At 35.8% G+C, this 18,160-nt stretch overlaps 1 protein-coding gene across 1 annotated transcript in view; it reads left to right on the forward strand.

The window, feature by feature from the left end:
• Nucleotides 1-17,886, forward strand: part of F13B (coagulation factor XIII B chain) — a 32,866-nt gene extending 14,980 nt beyond the window's left edge. Inside the window, exons 10-12 of the mRNA XM_055234164.1 lie at nt 1,739-1,921; nt 15,892-16,105; nt 17,220-17,886. Coding sequence (XP_055090139.1) covers nt 1,739-1,921; nt 15,892-16,105; nt 17,220-17,253 — 431 coding nt within the window. The 3' untranslated portion in view covers nt 17,254-17,886. The remainder of the gene's footprint in view (nt 1-1,738; nt 1,922-15,891; nt 16,106-17,219) is intronic.
• Nucleotides 17,887-18,160: the final 274 nt, after the last annotated feature.

The raw sequence follows: 18,160 nt of genomic DNA on the forward strand, positions 1-18,160 counted from the left end.
CTGCATAGTATTCCATGGTGTATATGTACCACATTTTCTTTATCCAGTCTGTCATTGATGGGCATTTGAGTTGGTTCCATGTTTTGATATTGTAAATAGTGTTGCAATAAACATATGTGTGCATGTGTCTTTATAGTAGAATGATTTTTAGTCTTTTGGGTATATATCCAGTAATGGAATTGCTGTGTCAAATTGTATTTCTGGTTCTAGATCCCTGAGGAATCACCACACTGTCTTCCACAATGGTTGAACTAATTTACATTCCCACTAACAGTGTAAAAGCATTCCTATTTCTCCCCAGCCTTGCCAGCATCTATTGTTTCTTGGCTTTTTAATAATTGCCATTCTGACTGGTGTGAGATGGTGTCCCATTGTGATTACACCTTATACAAAAATTAACTCAAGATGTATTAAAGATTTAAATGTAAAAACCCCAAACCATAAAAACTCTAGAAGAAAACCTAGGCAGTACCATTCAGGACATAGGCATGGGCAAATACTTCATGACGAAAATGCCAAAAGCAATTGCAATGAGAGCCAAAACTGACAAATGAGATCTAATTAAACTAAAGAGCTTCTGCACAGCAAAAGAAACTATCATCAGAGTGAACAGGAAACTTACAGAATTGGAGAAAATTTTTGCAATCTGCCCATCTGACAAAGGTCTAATATCCAGAATCTACATGGAACTTAACACAAATTTACAAGAAAAAAACAAATAACACCATCAAAAAGTAGGCAAAGGATATGAACAGTCACTTCTCAAAAGAAGACATTTATGTGGCCAACAAACATATGAGAAAAAGCTCAACATCGCTGATCTTTAGAGAAAATTTATACCTATGACCCCAATTCACCACCATCATCTTCTAATCTATAAAGTTGAGAGGAGTGATCCAACTTCCAAACTTCAATCAGCATATATACCTATATAGGATGGCCATGCTGACATCTTTTAATTCCAATAAGTCAATTTTATGAAGGGAAAAAATCAAGAGGTTTTATAAATGTTGCCAGACTGTCAGAGAATTGATCACCTTCTTGGGAGCACTCAACAACAAACACTGTAAAGCATTGTTCTACTTAGGGCTTTCTTGGGACCCATTGTCTCAGTACTCCCTGGCTATAGGGACTATTACTTTTAATAAGGAAGAAAAGGAAGATAATATATACAGAAAGCATGGCTTCTAGAAAAATCCCATACACTTAGGGAGAAATAAAATCATGATTGTTAATACTCTCATAGTTTTAAATATCTATGTAAACACTATAACATGGGATTCTAATTATAAAAATAAATTGTATGGTATAATATTATTGCAAAAATATCTTCAATATTTTAAAAATATTTGAGAACTGCCTAAAAAATGGCTTTATGGCTAGGTGTAGTGGCTCATGCCTGTAATCCCAGCACTTTGGGAGGCCAAGGTGGGCAGATTTCTTGAGCCCAGGAATTCAAGACCAACCTGAGCAACATAGTGAGACCCTGTCTCTACAAAAGAAAAATGCACCTGTAGTCCCTACTAGTTGGGAGGCTAAGACAGGAGGATCACTTGAGCCTGGAAGGCAGAGGTTGCAGTGAGCCATGATCATGCCACCATACTCCAGCCTGGGCGACAGAGCGAGACTCTGTCTCTGAAAAAAAAAAAAAAAAAAGGCTTTATATTATATGTCTCAATTTATTTCCTGGTTGTTCATTATAGCAATTCATTGTATACTTTAAAACTCATTTTTGCAGAATCTAAAGAAATGTGCACATCTCCTCCTCTTATTAAACATGGAGTGATCATTAGTTCAATAGTAGACACCTATGAAAATGGCTCTTCAGTAGAATACAGATGTTTTGATCACCATTTCCTACAAGGATCTAGGGAGGCCTATTGTTTAGAAGGAATGTGGACTACGCCACCATTGTGTTTAGGTATGTACTACTAAATATGCCTCTAACAAAGTAAAAATATATATTTTTAATTTGCTGTCATTTTTGAGTTAACATAACACTAATATAATGCTAAATTTGCTACATTTGTGTTATTTTATTCATGTGCTTATTTTATCACTGGTTTCTATTCTTTCCTCTAGATCATAATTAACTATAGTTCAGTTTGTTGTAATACAAATTTATTAAAGACAAACCACACATCAGGTTGGTATGGGGCTATAAGTTGAATAAGTCATAGTGGTGTGAGTAAACTTTAACAATTATCATTCATTGTGAGAGGTACTATAATAGAAAACATTAGGGAAACGTATAATAGAAAACAATGGGGAAATAAAGAAATGGACAACTCAATATGGAAAGATGAAGCAAGTTATTGTTTTATTAGCAAGGCATCCTAGTAAGATTAACAACATTTACTAAGGCCCTCAAAGGCATGAAATAGCACATCTGTAAATAATAAGAAAATATTTTTTATTTCCAATTCTGACTTTTATCTACTTGTCTTGTCTTCTTTCCTGGCTAGGACTTCAGTACAATGTTGAATGGAAGAGGTAGTGGATATCTTTATTTGCTTCCCATTCTCATAAGTAAAACCTTTGATAATTCACCTCTATGTGTTGTTATAAATATTTTTTAAAAAATCAAGTTAAAGGTATAGAAACCTTTCTTTCTATTTCGTCAAAAATATTTTTAAAGAATCTTCAATCTGTGTTTAATTTTAGCAATATCTGTTGAAATAATTACATGATTATTACTTTTTTCCTCTGCAAATTTAATGAATTATATTGCTTCTTTTGAATGTTAAAGCACGATTCTATTCCCATGAGAAATTCCACAAGGTTGTGATAAATTATGCATATTATATGTTATATTTTTATTTATCAGTATTTTACTCATCTATTTTCATGAGAAAGACTGGTTGGTTATTTTCCTTTCTGGTTTTATATCAAGTTTGTGCTGACCTTATCCCATGAATGGGAAGTGTTCCGTCTTTTCTGGTTCTCTGGATTGATGCTGTTTCTTCCTTTATAATTTTAAGAGTTAACCAGAGAAACCATCTGGGACTTGAGTTTTTCTGTGAAAAGACAAATTGACAGCTTCGATTTGTTTAACAAATAATGGTAATTATTTCTTCTTCTGTCAGTTTTGGTAGGGAGTGGTTTCTTGATGGTTCATTACAACTACATTGTCAAATCTACTAACATAAAGTAGTTATGACATCTTCCTATCCTCTTTTTGATGTTTTTATTGATGTATCTTTTGTTATTACTTCTATTAATATGTATCTGTCTTGGCCGGGCGCGGTGGCTCACGCCTGTAATCCCAGCACTTTGGGAGGCTGAGGTGGGCGGATCACAAGGTCAGGAGATCGAAACCATCCCATCCTGGCTAATATGGCGAAACCCTTTCTCTACTAAAAATACAAAAAACTAGCCGGGCGTGGTGGTGGGCGCCTGTGGTCCCAGCTACTCGGGAGGCTGAGGCAGGAGAATGGCAGGAACCCGGGAGGCAGAGCTTGCAGTGAGCCGAGATCGCGCCACTGCACTACAGCCTGGACGACAAAGTGAGACTCTGTCTCAAAAAAAAAAAAAAAAAAAAAAATGTGTATCTGTCTTGACATGCCTTGCTAAGGGTCTATACATTTTATTAGTGTTTTCAAAAAACCAACATTTGCATTTGTTGATTCATCAAATTTTGCTTTCTATTTTATTAATTATGCTATTATCTTTATTATTTCCCTTCTACGTTCTTGGATTTATTTTGTTACTCTTTTTCTGGCTTGTTTAGATGAATACATAGATTACTGATTTTCAGCCTTTATATTTTTTCTAATACATGAATTTAAAAATAGAAATTTCTCTCTGAGCACAACTTTAACTTCATCCAACCCATTTTTATATCTTGGATTTTTACTATCATTCAGCTCAAAAATTTTATAGTATTCATTTTGATATATTCTCTGTGCTCTGAATCATTTAGAATTCTCTTTTTAAAGTTCTGAATATTTAGGGGATTTTCTAGTTTTCTTTTGGTTACTGATTTCTAGTTTAATTCAAGTAAGACACACTTTGAATTATATCTGCACTTTAAAATTTGTTAATATTTGCTTTTTAACAAGCATGTATTTGCTTTAGGTAAATGTTCTTTTTGTACTTGAAAAAAGTTAACTTTGTCATTGTTGGGTTCACTGTTTTATATATGCGAATTGGATTGAGTTTTGTTTTTGATGTTTAAGTTAATCCAAAGCTGTACTGATCTGTGTGTGTTTGATTTCTATCAATCACTGAGAAAAGCATGTTAAAGTCTCACTTGGCATTTTAAAACATTACTAATTTTAGTTCTGTCAATTTTTGCTTCTGTATTTTGATACTATTTCATTAGGTACACACACAAATTGAGACACTAAATCTTGGTGTATTGGCATTGTCTAATTTTAAAAGACCTCCTTCATATATAGTAATGCTTTGCTTTTTTTTTTTTTTTTTTTTTTTGCCTTGAAGTCTCCTTTAGCTGCACCAAAGGGCTTTTGACAAGCATTCATGTAGTACACATTTTTCCATCCCTTAACTTTCAGTCTTCTGGGTTCTTACTTTTAGTGTGCATCTCTTATAAGCAATATATAGTTTATTTTAAAATATACTTATGCAGTTTATAATTTTTTCCTTGTAATGGAATAGTCTATTTACATATTCATGTAATTACTAATATATTTCGGTTTATACCTACCAACTTTCTATACTAGGTGTATGTTACTATACTCCATGTATATCCTATTGGTCATCTCCCTCTTTCTCTCTCTCTCTATATATATGTGTGTGTGTGTGTATATATATATATATATATATATAATATTTTAAGTTCTAGGGTACATGTGCACAATGTGCAGGTTTGTTACACAGGTATACATGTGCCATGTTGCTTTGCTGCACCCATCAACTCTTCATTTACATTAGGTATTTCTCCTAAAGCTATCCCTCCCCCAGCCCCCCACCCACGGACAGGCCCTGGTGTGTGATATTCCCTGCCCTGTGTCCATGTGTTCTCATTCTTCAACTCTCACCTACGAGTGAGAACATGCAGTGTTTGGTTTTCTGTCCTTGTAATAGTTTGCTTACAATGATGGTTTCCAGCTTTGTCCATGTCCCTGCAAAGGGCATGAACTCATCCTTTTTAATGGCTGCATAGTATTCCATGGTGTGTATGTGCCACATTTTATTAATCCAGTCTATCATTGATGGACATTTGGGTTGGTTCCAAGTTTTGCTATTGTGAATAGTTAAGCAAAAAACATATCTGTGCATTTGTCTTTATAGCAGAATGACTTATAATCCTTTGGGTATATACCCAGTAATGAGATCACTAGGTGAAATGGTATTTCTATTTCTAGATCCTTGAGGAATCGCCACACTGTCTTCCACAATGATTGAACTAGTTCATACTCCCACCAACAGTGTAAAAGTGCTCCTATTTCTCCACATCCTCTCCAGCATCTGTTGTTTCCTGACATTTTAATGATCGCCATTGTAACTGGAGTGAGATGGTCTCTCATTGTGGTTTTGATTTGCATTTCTCTGATGACCAGTGATGACGAGCATTTTTTCATATGTCTGTTGGCTGCATAAATGTCTTCTTTTGAGAAGTGCCTGTTCGTATCCTTTGCCCACTTTTTGATGGGGTTGTTTTTTTCTTGTAAACTTTTTAAGCTCTTTGTAGATTCTGGATGGTAGCCCTTTGTCAGATGGATAGATTGCAAAAATTTTCTCCCATTCTGTAGGTTGCCTGTTCACTCTGATGATAGTTTCTTTTGCTGTGCAGAAGCTCTTTAGTTCAATTAAATTCCATTTGTCTATTTTGGCTTTTGTTGCCATTGCTTCGGTGTTTTAGTCATGAAGTACTTGCCAATGCCTATGTCCTGAATGATATTGCCTAGGTTTTCTTCTAGGGTTTGTATGGTGTTAGGTCTTACATTTAAACTTTTAATCCATCTTGAGTTAATTTTTGTATAAGGTATAAGGAAGTGATCCAGTTTCAGCTTTCTACATATGGCTAGCCAGTTTTCCCAACACCATTTATGAAATAGGAAATCATTTCCCATTTCTTATTTTTGTCAGGTTTGTCAAACATCAGATGGTTGTAGATGTGTGGCATTATTTTTGAGGCCTCTGTTCTGTTCCATTGGTCTATATATCTGTTTTGGTACCAGTATCATGCTGTTTTGGTTACTGTAGACTTGTAGTATAGTTTGAAGTCAGGTAGCCTGATACCCCCAGCTTTGTTCTTTTTGCTTAGGATTATCTTGGCGATGCAGGCTCTTTTTTGGTTCCATATGAACTTTAAAGTAGTTTTGTCCAATTCTGTGAAGAAAGTCAATTGTAGCTTAATGGGGATAACACTGAATCTATAAATTACCTTGGGCAGTATGGCTGTTTTCACGATATTTATTCTTCGTATCCATGAGCATGGAATGTTCTTCCATTTGTTTGTGTCCTCTTTTATTTCCTTGAGCAGTGGTTTGTAGTTCTCCTTGAAGAGGTCTTTCACATCCCTTGTAAGTTGGATTCCTAGGTATTTTATTCTCTTTGAAGTAATTGTGAATGGGGGTTCACTCATAATTTGGCTTTCTGTTTGTATATTATTGATGTATAGGAATGCTTGTGATTTTTGCACATTGATTTTGTATCCTGAGACTTTGCTGAAATTGTTTATCAGCTTAGGGAGATTTTGGGCTGAGACAATGGAGTTTTCTAAATATACAATCATGTCATCTGCAAACAGGGACAATTTGAATTCCTCTTTTCCTGATTGAATACCATTTCTTTCTTTCTCTTGATGGATTGCCTTGGCCAGAACTTCCAACATTATGTTGAATAGGAGTGGTGAGAGAGGGCATCCTTGTCTTGTGCCAGTTTTCAAAGGGAATGCTTCCAGTTTTTGCCCATTCAGTATGATATTGGCTGTGGGTTTGTCATGAACAGCTCATATTATTTTGAGGTACATTCCCTCAATACATTGTTTATTAAGACTTTTTAGCATGAAGGGCTGTTGAATTTTGTCGAAGGCTTTTTCTGAATCTATTGAGATAATCATGTGGTTTTTGTCATTGGTCCTGTTTATGTCATGGATTAAGTTGATTGATTTGTGTATGTTGAACCAGCATTGCATCCCAGGGATGAAGCCATCTTGATCGTGGTGGAAAAGCTTTTTGATGTGCTGCTGGATTTGGTTTGCCAGTATTTTATTGAGGATTTTCACATCGATGTTCATCAGGAATATTGGTCTAAATTCTCTTTTTTTATTGTGTCTCTGCCAGGCTTTGATATCAGGATGATGCTGACTTCATTAAATGAATTAGGGAGGATTCCCTCTTTTTCTATTGATTGGAATAGTTTCAGAAGGAATGGTACCAGCTCCTTTTTGTACCTTTGGTAGAATTCGGCTGTGAATCCATCTGGTCCTGGGCTTTTTTTGATTTGTAGGCTATTAATTATTACCTCAATTTCAGACCCTGTTATTGGTCTATTCAGACATTAAATTTCTTCCTTGTTTAGTTTTGGGAGGGTGTATGTGTCCAGGAATTTGTCCATTTCTTCTAGATTTTCTAGTTTATTTTCGTAGAGATGTTTATAGTATTCTCTGATGGTAGTTTGTATTTCTGTGGGATTGGTGGTGATATTCCCTTTATTATATTTTATTGCATCTATTTGATTCTTCTCTCTTTTCTTCTTTATTAGTCTTGCTCTCAGTCTATCTAGTTTGTTGATCTTTAAAAAAAGAAACAGTTCCTGGATTCACTGATTTTTTTTGAAGGGATTTTTTGTGTCTCTATTTCCTTCAGTTCTGCTCTGATCTTAGTTATTTCTTGCCTTCTGCCAGCGTTTGAATGTGTTTGCTCTTGCTTCTCTAGTTCTTTAATTGTGATGTTAGGGTGTTGATTTTAGATCTTTCCTGCTTTCTCTTGTGGGCATTTAGTGCTATAAATTTCCCTCTACACACTGCTTTAAATGTGTCCCAGAGATTCTGGTACGTAGTGTCTTTGTCCTCATTGGGTTCAAAGAACATCTTTATTTCTGCTTTCATTTCGTTATTTATCTAGTAGTCATTCAGGAGAAGGCTGTTCAGTTTCCATGTAGTTGTGCAGTTTTGAGTGAGTTTCTTAATCCTGAGTTCTAATTTGATTGCACTGTGGTCTGAGAGACAGTTTGTTGTGACTTCTGTTCTTTTTCATTTGCCAAAGAGTGTTTTGCTTCCAGTTATGTGGTCAATTTTGGAATAAGTGCAGTGTGGTGCTGAGAAGAATGTATATTCCATTGATTTGGAGTGGAGAGTTATGCAGATGTCCATTAGGTCTGCTTGGTCCAGAGCTGAGTTCAAGTCCTGGATATTCTTATTAACCTTCTGTCTCATTGATCTGTCTAATATTGACAGTGGGGTGTTAAAGTCTCCCATTATTATTGTGTGGAAGTCTAAATCTCTTTGCAGGTCTCTAAGGACTTGCTTTATGAACCTGGGTGCTCCTGTATTGGGTGCATATATATTTAGCATAGTTAGCTCTTCTTGTTGAATTGATCCGTTTACCATTATGTATGGCCTTCTTTGTCTCTTTTGATCTTTGTTGGTTTAAAGTCTGTTTTATCAGAGATAAAGATTGCAACCCCTGCTTTTTTTTTTTTTTTTCTTTCCATTTGTTTGGTAGATCTTCATCCGTCCCTTTATTTTGAGCCTGTGTGTGTCTTTGCATGTTAGATGGGTCTCCAGAATACAGCACACCAATGGGTCTTGACTCTTTATCCAATTTGCCAGCTTGTGTCTTTTAATTGGGGCATTTAGCCCATTTACATTTAAGGTTAATAGTGTTATGTGTGAATTTGATCCTGTCATTATAATGTTAGCTGGTTATTTTACCCATTAATTGATGCAGTTTCTCATAGTGTTGATGGTCTTTACAATTTGGCATGTTTTTGCAGTAGGTAGTACCGGTTGTTCCTTTCTGTGTTTAGTGCTTCCTTCAGGAGCTCTTGTAAGGCAGGCCTGGTGGTGACAAAATCTCTCAGCATTTGCTTGTCTGTAAAGGACTTTATTTCTCCTTCACTTATGAAGCTTACTTTGGTTGAATATGAGATTCTGGGTTGAAAATTCTTTTCTTTAAGAATGTTGAATGTTGGCCCTCACTCTCTTCTGGCTTGTAGGGTTTCTGCTGAGAGATCCACTATTAGTCTGATGGGCTTCCCTTTGTGGGTAACCCGGCCTTTCTCTCTGGCTGCCCTTAACATTTTTTCCTTCATTTCAACCTTGGTGAACCTGACAATTATGTGTCTTGGGGTTGCTCTTCTTGAGGAGTATCTTTGTGGTGTTCTCTGTATTTCTTAAATTTGAATGTTGGCCTGCCTTGCTAAGTTAGGGAAGATCTCCTAGATAATATCCTGAAGAGTGTTTTCCAACTTGGTTCCATTCTCCCTGTCACTTTCTGGTATATTTGGTCTTTTCACATCATCCCATATTTCTTGGAGGCTTTGCTCATTTATTTTCACCCTTTTTTCTCTAATCTTGTCTTCTCACTTTATTTCATTAATTTTGTCTTCAATCACTGATATCCCTTCTTCCACTTGATCGAATTGGCTGTTGAAGCTTGTGCATGCATCACCAAGTTCTCTTGCTGTGGTTTTCAGCTCCATCAGGTCATTTAAAGTCTTCTCTACGCTGTTTTTCTAGTTAGCCATTCATCTAGCCTTTTCTTAAGGTTTTCAGCTTCCTTGCTATGGATTAGAATATGGTCCTTTAGCTTGGAGAAGTTTGTTATTACCGACCTTCTGAACAGAGACTACTTCCGTCAACTCGTCAAACTCATTCTCCATCCAGTGTTGTTCCTTTGCTGGCGAGGAGCTGCGATTTTTTGGAGGAGAAGAGGCATTCTGGTTTTTGGAATTTTCCACTTTTCTGCTCCGGTTTCTCCCCATCCTTGTGGTTTTATCTACCTTTGGTCTTTGGTTGTTGACCTACAGATGGGGTTTTTGTGTGGATGTCCTTTTTGTTGATGTTGTTGCTATTTCTTTTTGTTTGTTAGTTTTCTTTCTAACAGTCACACCCCTCAGCTGCAGGTCTGTTGGAGTTTGCTGGAGGTCCACTCCAGACCCTGTTTGCCTGGGTATCACCAGCAAAGGCTGCAGAACAGCAAATATTGAAATATTGCTGCCTGATCTTTCCTCTGGAAGCTTCATCTCAGAAGGGCTCCCACCTGTTTGAGGTGTCTGTCAGCACCTACTGGGAGGTGTCTCCCAGTCAGGCTACACAGGGTCAGGGACCTGCTTGAGGAGGCAGTCTGTATGTTCTCAGAGCTCGAATGCTGTGCTGAAAAAACCACTGCTCTCTTCAGAGTTGTCAGACAGGGACGTTTCAGTCTGCAGAAGCTGTCTGCTGCCTTTTGTTCTGTTATGCCCTGCCACCAGAGGTGGAATCTAGAGAGGCAGTAGGCCTTGCTGAGCTGTGATGGGCTCTGCCCAGTTCAAGCTTCCCGGCCACTTTGTTTACACTGTGGGCTACCCAAGCCTCAGCAATGGTGGACGACCCTCCCCCCATAACACTGTCGTGTCACGGGTTGATCTCAGACTGCTGAGCTAGCAGTGAGCAAGGCTCCATGGGCGTGTAACCTGCCAAGCCAGGCAAGGGAGGGTATCTCCTGGTCTGCCAGTGGCTAAGACCCTGGGAAAAGCACAGTATTTGGTCAGGAGTGTACCATTTCTCCAGGCACAGTCTGTCATGGCATCCCTTGGCTAGGAAAGGGCAATCCCCTGACCCCTTGCACTTCCTGGGGAGGCAACACTCTGACCTGCTTCACCTCACCCTCCATGGGCTGCACCCACTGTGCAACCAGTCCCAGTGAGATGAACCAGGTACCTCAGTTGGAAATGCATATATTACCTGTCTTCTGCATTGATCTCCCTGGGAGCTGCAGACTGGAGCCGTTCCTATTCGGCCATCTTGGAACTAACATATATATATATATATAGAGAGAGAGAGAGAGAGAGAGAGAGCGAGCGAGAGGGAGAGATTTGTTTCTAAGGAACTCCAGCCTGGGCAACACAATGAGACTCTCTCTCTCTTAATATCTCTGTATCTATGTAGACACATCTAGAAATGTATATATATTTTATATATAATTTTTTATAGAGACAGGGTGTGTGCCACCACACCCAGCTATTTTTTTATTTTCATTTTTTTAGGGTGATAAAATCTCATGTTGCCTTGGCTGGTCTATTGATAGATAGATAGACAGATATATATAGAGAGACAGGATCTCATTTGTTGCCCAGGATGGAGTGCCTTGACCTCAGGCTTAAATGACCTCTCACCTCAGCCTCTTGAGTGGCTGGGACCACAGTTGTTCACTACCACGCCTAGCTAATTTTTAATTTTTTTTTTTATAGAGACAGGCAGTGTGCCACCACACCCAGCTATTTTTTTTATTTTTATTTTTAGTGGAGATAGAGTCACCTTATGTTGCCCAGGGTGGTCTTGAACTCCTGGGCTCAAGTGATCCTCCCTCTTTGGCCTTCCGAAGTGCTGGATTATAGGAGTAAGCCATGTTGCGCGGCCTGTTATCTATTATTTTTTCTTTTTAAATATATTTTTACTTTCTTATGGATAAATCTATTTTTTGTTAAACTATTTCTTCCTCCCTTAGCTTGTTAATTATACTTTCCTGTCATTTTTTTCTTAACCGTTATCATAGAGATTATATCATACAATCTTTATTAATTCAATCCAATATATATTAGAACTTTTACCACTTCTCTAGGACTTTAAAACACTTTATTTACTCTTCCAACTTTTTGTATTACTATATCATGTATTTTAATTCTACATATATTTTAAATCTGAAAGATATGATTGACATTATTGTTTTGTCCAACAATGTTTTTTAGATTTACCTATATATTTATCAATGCATTTGCTCCTTGTCTTTTCCTATTTTTCTCTGTTTCTCACTGGGATAATTTTACTTTGCTTGAAAACTATTATTTTTTTATTATTTTCTCAGTTTTTTTTTTTTAATTCTGCAAATGTCTTTATTTTCATTCAATTTTGAAGGATATTTTTGCCTGATACAGAATTATAGCCTGGCCCTTATTTTCTTTCAGTGCTTTAAAATGTGTCATTTTGGCCATGTGCGGGGCTCACGCCTGTAATCCCAGCACTTTGGGAGGCCGAGGCAGGCAGATCACGAGGTCAGGAGATCGAAACCATCCTGGCTAGCATGGTGAAACTCTGTCTCCACTAAAAATACAAAAAAATTAGCCAGGTGTGGTGGTGGGCGCCTGTAGTCCCAGCTACTCGGGAGGCTGAGGTAGGAGAATGGCGTGAACCTGGGAGGCAGAGCTTGCAGTGAGCCGAGATCGCACCACTGCGCTCCAGTCTGGGCGACAGAGCCAGACTCCGTCTCAAAAAAAAAAAAAAAACCAACCAAAAAACAAAAAACAAGTGTCATTTCATCCTTCCTGGTTTTTATAGTTTTTGTTAAATAATCAAATGCCATTGTTAATGGTACTTTTTTGAAGGTAATGTATTGTTTTTTCTCTGCTGTTTTTTTAACGTTTCTCTTTGTTTTTAATCTGAGCAAATAATTTATGTTGGCCTAGATGTGGGCTTCTTTGTATATTTTGGTCTTCGAGTTAGTAGCATTCCTTGAATCTTGATGTACTTGATATCCTTCATGGGTTTTAGAAATGTTTGGCTAATATTTTTTAAAATGTACATTTCTCACCTCTTCTGTGATACCATATTACATATATTACATCTTTTTGCTATGCCATTGTCTCTTTAAATCTATATTTTCTCTCATTTTCTTCTTGTTTCACTGTAGTAATTTTTTGGTAATTTTCTCATTGTATCATTTCTTTGTTTCAATTTGGTAATTTTCTTCTAGTTTAATAATCCTCTCTTTAGATGTGTCTAATCTGCTTTAAACTCATCTTTTGAGTTCTCAATTTCAGTTATTATCTTTGCATTTCTATTTCATATTTTCTTTTTGTAGATTTGAGTTATCTGATGAAAGATCCTAGCTTAACATCAACTTCTTGAACATATAATTCATACTTTTTATTAAGGCTTGTCTGCAAACTCCAATATCTGGATCTATTTTCTAGCCCCAAATTCTTGATATTTTTGTTAACAGTTGATTGAATTTCAAATATTATACGTGGAAAATTTCAGGAGGTTTGGATGATGTCAACTTACTCCAAAGAAGACTCATCTCATCCTCTGGCTGATCATTAGGGTAGAGGCAGTTGGTTTTAATACAATTAGAAATAAAGCATTCTCTATGTTTGTTTTCAGACCTCTGTTTGCCTTTTCTCACAGTCTGTAACTCTCCAGGGCTCTTCACGAGAGTTTGTTGTGCGTATTAAAGCTTTTTCTTCTTGACTGTCTCTGATGTTACTGGGAGACTGCCAAATGCCCACTGTAACTTTTTATTTACTTTCTGCTTAGCTTCTCATCCTATGCCTCTATACAACTCAAGGATAAGCAGTACTTAGGGAAAAGCTAGTGCAGAGCCTCAAGCTCATATCTCTACACCTCCTATCCTTCTAAGTTCTTTATTTTTCAAGTCCTGGCTGCTTTGGTTTACTGAAATTCTCATTTTTCTATCTTCAATTCCATGAGATTTTCAAAAGTTCTGCGGGCTCTATGCCTATGCTGACCATTCTCTGTCATCTAACCTCTCAGGTCAGACTTAAGAGTCAACAAACACCTCAAGAGAAAAAATGGCACATAGAATTTTTTTTTTTTTTTTTAGATGGTCTCTTTCTGTCACCCAGGCTGGAGTGCAGTGGCGCAATCCCTGCTCACTGCAACCTCCTCCTTCTAGGTTCAAGAGATTCTTCTGCCTCAGCTTTCCCGAGTAGCTGGGATTACAGGTGCATACCACCATGCCCGGCTATTTTTTTTTTTTTTTTTTTGTAGAGATGGGTTTTCGCCATGTTGGCCAGGCTGGTCTCAAACTCCTGACCTCAGATGATCCGCCCTCCTTGGCTTCCCAAAGTGCTGGGATTACAGGTGTGAGTCACCGCACCCAGCCTCACATAGATGTTGAACTCACCTGAATGCATTTTTTCCAGAACCTTACTTCCTTGACTAAGTTCCTTGGAGGTTTTCTGATACCTTGAAATGCTTCCTGTTTTTCAGATTTTCTGGTTCTTAATAGAAGTGCTGGTTTGATATAATCTACTCTGTCATAGCTGAAAGTTAAAGGTCCATGAATCAACTTTTAAATTTATTCTAATTTAAATCTCATGTTTTTTCATGTTCATCCTAAATTATAATTTAAATCTCATGTTTTTTCATGTTCATCCTAAATTATAGTGCTATTTGACTTCATTTATAATTTAAATCTCATGGTTTTTCATGTTCATCCTAAATTATAGTTCTATTTGACTTCATTTTCACAACTATTTTGTAATGAGTGTAATAATTCTTGTTCATTTTCATCACCTGTAGCACTTCCAGCATAATGTTTGACACATAGGCATTTAATAAGTAGTTGTTGAAAAAAGTAACTGAACACAGTACTCTGAGCTGCGGTTTCACTTTCTGTGGTTTCAGTTACCTGCCGTAAACTGCAGTCTGAAAATGTTAAATTGAAAATTTCAGAAATAAACAACTTATAAATTTTAAATTATGCACTGAGTAGTATAATAAAATCTCATGCCATTCCATCCTTCCTGCCCCAGATATGCTAAAAAGAAGCTGTAAAGTGCTTCCTTAAAGTGAAAGGGTGGAAATTCTTAACTTAAAAAGAAAGGAAAAATAAATGTATGCTGAGGTTGCTAAGATCCATGGTAGCAATGAGTCTTCTGTCTATGAAAGTGTGAAGAAAGAAAAAGAAATCCATGCTAGTTTTGTTGTTGCATCTCAAACTGCAAAAGTTACAAGCCACAGTGCATAATAAATATTTAGTTGAGGTGGAAGAGGCATTAAATCTGTGGGCAGAAGACGTGAACAGAAACGTGTTCCAAATGAATGACAATAGGGTTTGGCATTATCTGCGGTTTCAGGCATGAACTGGGGCTCTTGAAACGTATCCCCTGCAGGCAATCAGGGAGGGCATACTGTAAATAAGTTTGTTAATGTACTACAGCTATACGATTGATATGCCATATTAGCAACTCTGGACCTTTTTACCTGTCTCAGAAGTTATTCCTTAATGCTAGGTCATCCAGGAGACAAATAAGGACATAAGAAATCCTATTTTCTGAAATAATTTGATATTTGATATTTTAGAAATATTAATGTTTTTATTCTGTAAAAAAAAGAAGAGGTTTTTTGTGTATTTTAATACATACTTTACCGTTCTCTTTTGTTTATTATACATGGGAAAGGACACAATTATACTTTGTATGCTTAGAATTTAAAACATCTTAATCCAGTCTTGATATTTCTTAACTAGAAATTTTAAAGAGAAGTAACTGTCAACCATTTTGGATGGCATGAGGTTATAAAGCTTGGGTCAGTGTTGAGAATCTACATTTCCATAAAATGTTATTTATACAGCAATTAATAATTTGTCTCATGAGAATTTTATTTGAACTTTCTGAAGAAGGAAAAGGGAAAAGAGCATGGTATCAATGACTATTAGTAACTGTCAATGCTTCCCCCAAAATACCTTTTTGTTTGTTTGCTATCTTTGAAAAAGCTAATGACATAAAACTAAGTGACTGGCAGAAAATACCTTTTCTCCAAATCCAGGACCACAGAGAGAAATGACTCACTGTTTTCTGTGAGACTTGAACATACTTTCTGACTCAAATATTAATTCTGATTAACTGACTTGCTGCTCTTAGGTCTGAGAATTTTAAGGTCCTCATGAGTAGGCAACACGATTCCTGTTCGTATCAAGATGTAACAAGATAGTTTTCTTCTTTTTCTTTCTTTTTTTTTTAAATTGTTGTTCCCAGAGCCATGCACATTATCTTCTGCTGAAATGGAAAAGAATAATTTACTTCTGAAATGGGATTTTGACAATAGACCACATATCTTGCATGGTGAATATATTGAGTTTCTTTGTAGAGGAGACACTTATCCAGCTGAATTGTATATTACTGGATCTATACTTAGAATGCAGTGTGACAGAGGGCAGTTAAAATATCCAAGATGTATTCCAAGACAAAGGTGAGAAGAGGCTTTCACCTATAGGTATGTTTTTTTTTTGGTCAGATTGTTATTCAACATTTCAGAAATGTTATGTTCTATACCACTCATACTTTATGGCAATTGCAAAGAAAAAATAATAATATTTCCTTCATTTTTTTTTTTTTACACCAAACAAACAACTGGAAGTGGTAATAAATTCAACAGGCCTTCTGAATTGTCTGAAGTGAAAGCAACTTTTGCCATTTGATATTTGTGACACTTTGGCAAATGGAAAAATAAATCAATTTATATGTGCAATATTTAAATGTGCAAATATTAACCTATGTGTTCTGTGATAAGGACAAAATCACACTTTCTGCTACTTCTCAATATAAGTTCAAGCACTACTAATAAAGGTTGGAAAATATGGTATTTATTTTCAGGACCACATTTTTGTGTAACTTTTGGAAATTACATACTAAAGTGTTTCCTCATATGACAGTTTAAAAAATATATCCTCTGCTACTTACAGGAAATAATTTAACTATTTTCTTAGAGAAATGTTAAAAAAAAGTATAATAAAATGATGTAAACCATTTTGTAGGATCAGAATTTTAATGCTTTTTGAAGACACTATATATAGAAAATGGAAATTATATTTTTTGTTCAACTAAGAATATTAAAAATATAAGTAGTGGCAAAGTGCATGTGGTCCTGTTTTAAAAAATGCAAACAATGAACTGTATGAACTACATAAAGTCAGCTTTTTAGATGCTTTGATCACTCTAGTAAAAAAAATTAAAAAGACACACAATAGTGGGAAAAATTTTTATTTTTATTTCTAACTGCGGTGACATCAGGGTGGAAAAAATTTTATAGGCTATTTAAATGTTTTGGTACAGTATGAATTTCTCACTTTCAAGAGAAAAAGGTAAACATGTAGAAAAATTTAAAAAATGGTGACTTGTATAGCAAATAATATTGAGTTTTTAAAAGGGAACTGGTGGTATTATTTACTAAGTAAGATCATTTATTCTTATTAGTACTTAATAAAAACAATGACTCATTATATGAGAAAATTGAAAGGCTAAGATTGTAATTAACACTTGACTGCAATTGATGCTTATTTCAAAAATCTCTTTTTCCCCTCAAGGACTCTGTCTTATCAAGAACCCTTAAGAACATAGAAATGAATGGCAGAAAGAGGAGTCATATTTCAATATATCATGAAATTCCTTATAAAACATAATTTTGAGGAAATAAGTTAAAAACTTCGGAGTTTTTCCTTGCTTAAATATTTGAATCTAAATTGTGCTGAACATTTCGTTATTTATAAATAAAAACCAATAAATGTCTAATTTTTAGTTTGTATGATTTGATGTAGAACTTAATCTCTTTTGTATGTCTTCCATCTGTTACAAGTTAATCTACACATCATATTTTCATTTCCTAATGCCCATTGACTAGACTATATAATTGTTTTCAATATACTGTATGTGCAAAAATTTCACATTCACATTCATCATCATCTTTATTAATATTAAGGCTTTTGTTACCCTTAATTCAAAGTTTATGTCAATATTAAAGGGCCAAACACACTAGAGATAAGAAACTATGTGCTGTATTAGAGGATCTGCCTTATTAAAGGCAGAAGAGACTGCCCTTCAGACTTTCTAAATGTAAAAAACTTTTAAAATTAACTGCAATACTTGCTACAACATTAATAACCAAATTGTTTATGAGGTAGTGTACTACCATATTTGAACATGTGCTCAAATATTGTTAAAGAGACACAGTTAAAGAAAGAATGACTCTTGGAATTTTATTTTATTTAATTAATTAATTTATTTAATTATTTATTTATTAATTTATTTATTTTTTGAGACGGAGTCTTGCTCTGTCACCCAGGCTAGAGTGCAATGGCATGATCTTGGCTCACTGCAATTTTCACCTCTTGGGTTCAAGCAATTCTCGTTCCTCAGCCACCACCACGCCGCTACTTTTTTTTTATTTTTATTTTTTGTATTTTTAGTAGAGACGAGGTTTAACCATGTTGGCCAGGCTGGCCTCGAACTCCTGACCTCATGTGATCCA

Source organism: Symphalangus syndactylus, chromosome 19, assembly GCF_028878055.3.
Source record: "Symphalangus syndactylus isolate Jambi chromosome 19, NHGRI_mSymSyn1-v2.1_pri, whole genome shotgun sequence".
Classification (NCBI taxonomy): Eukaryota; Metazoa; Chordata; class Mammalia; order Primates; family Hylobatidae; genus Symphalangus; species Symphalangus syndactylus.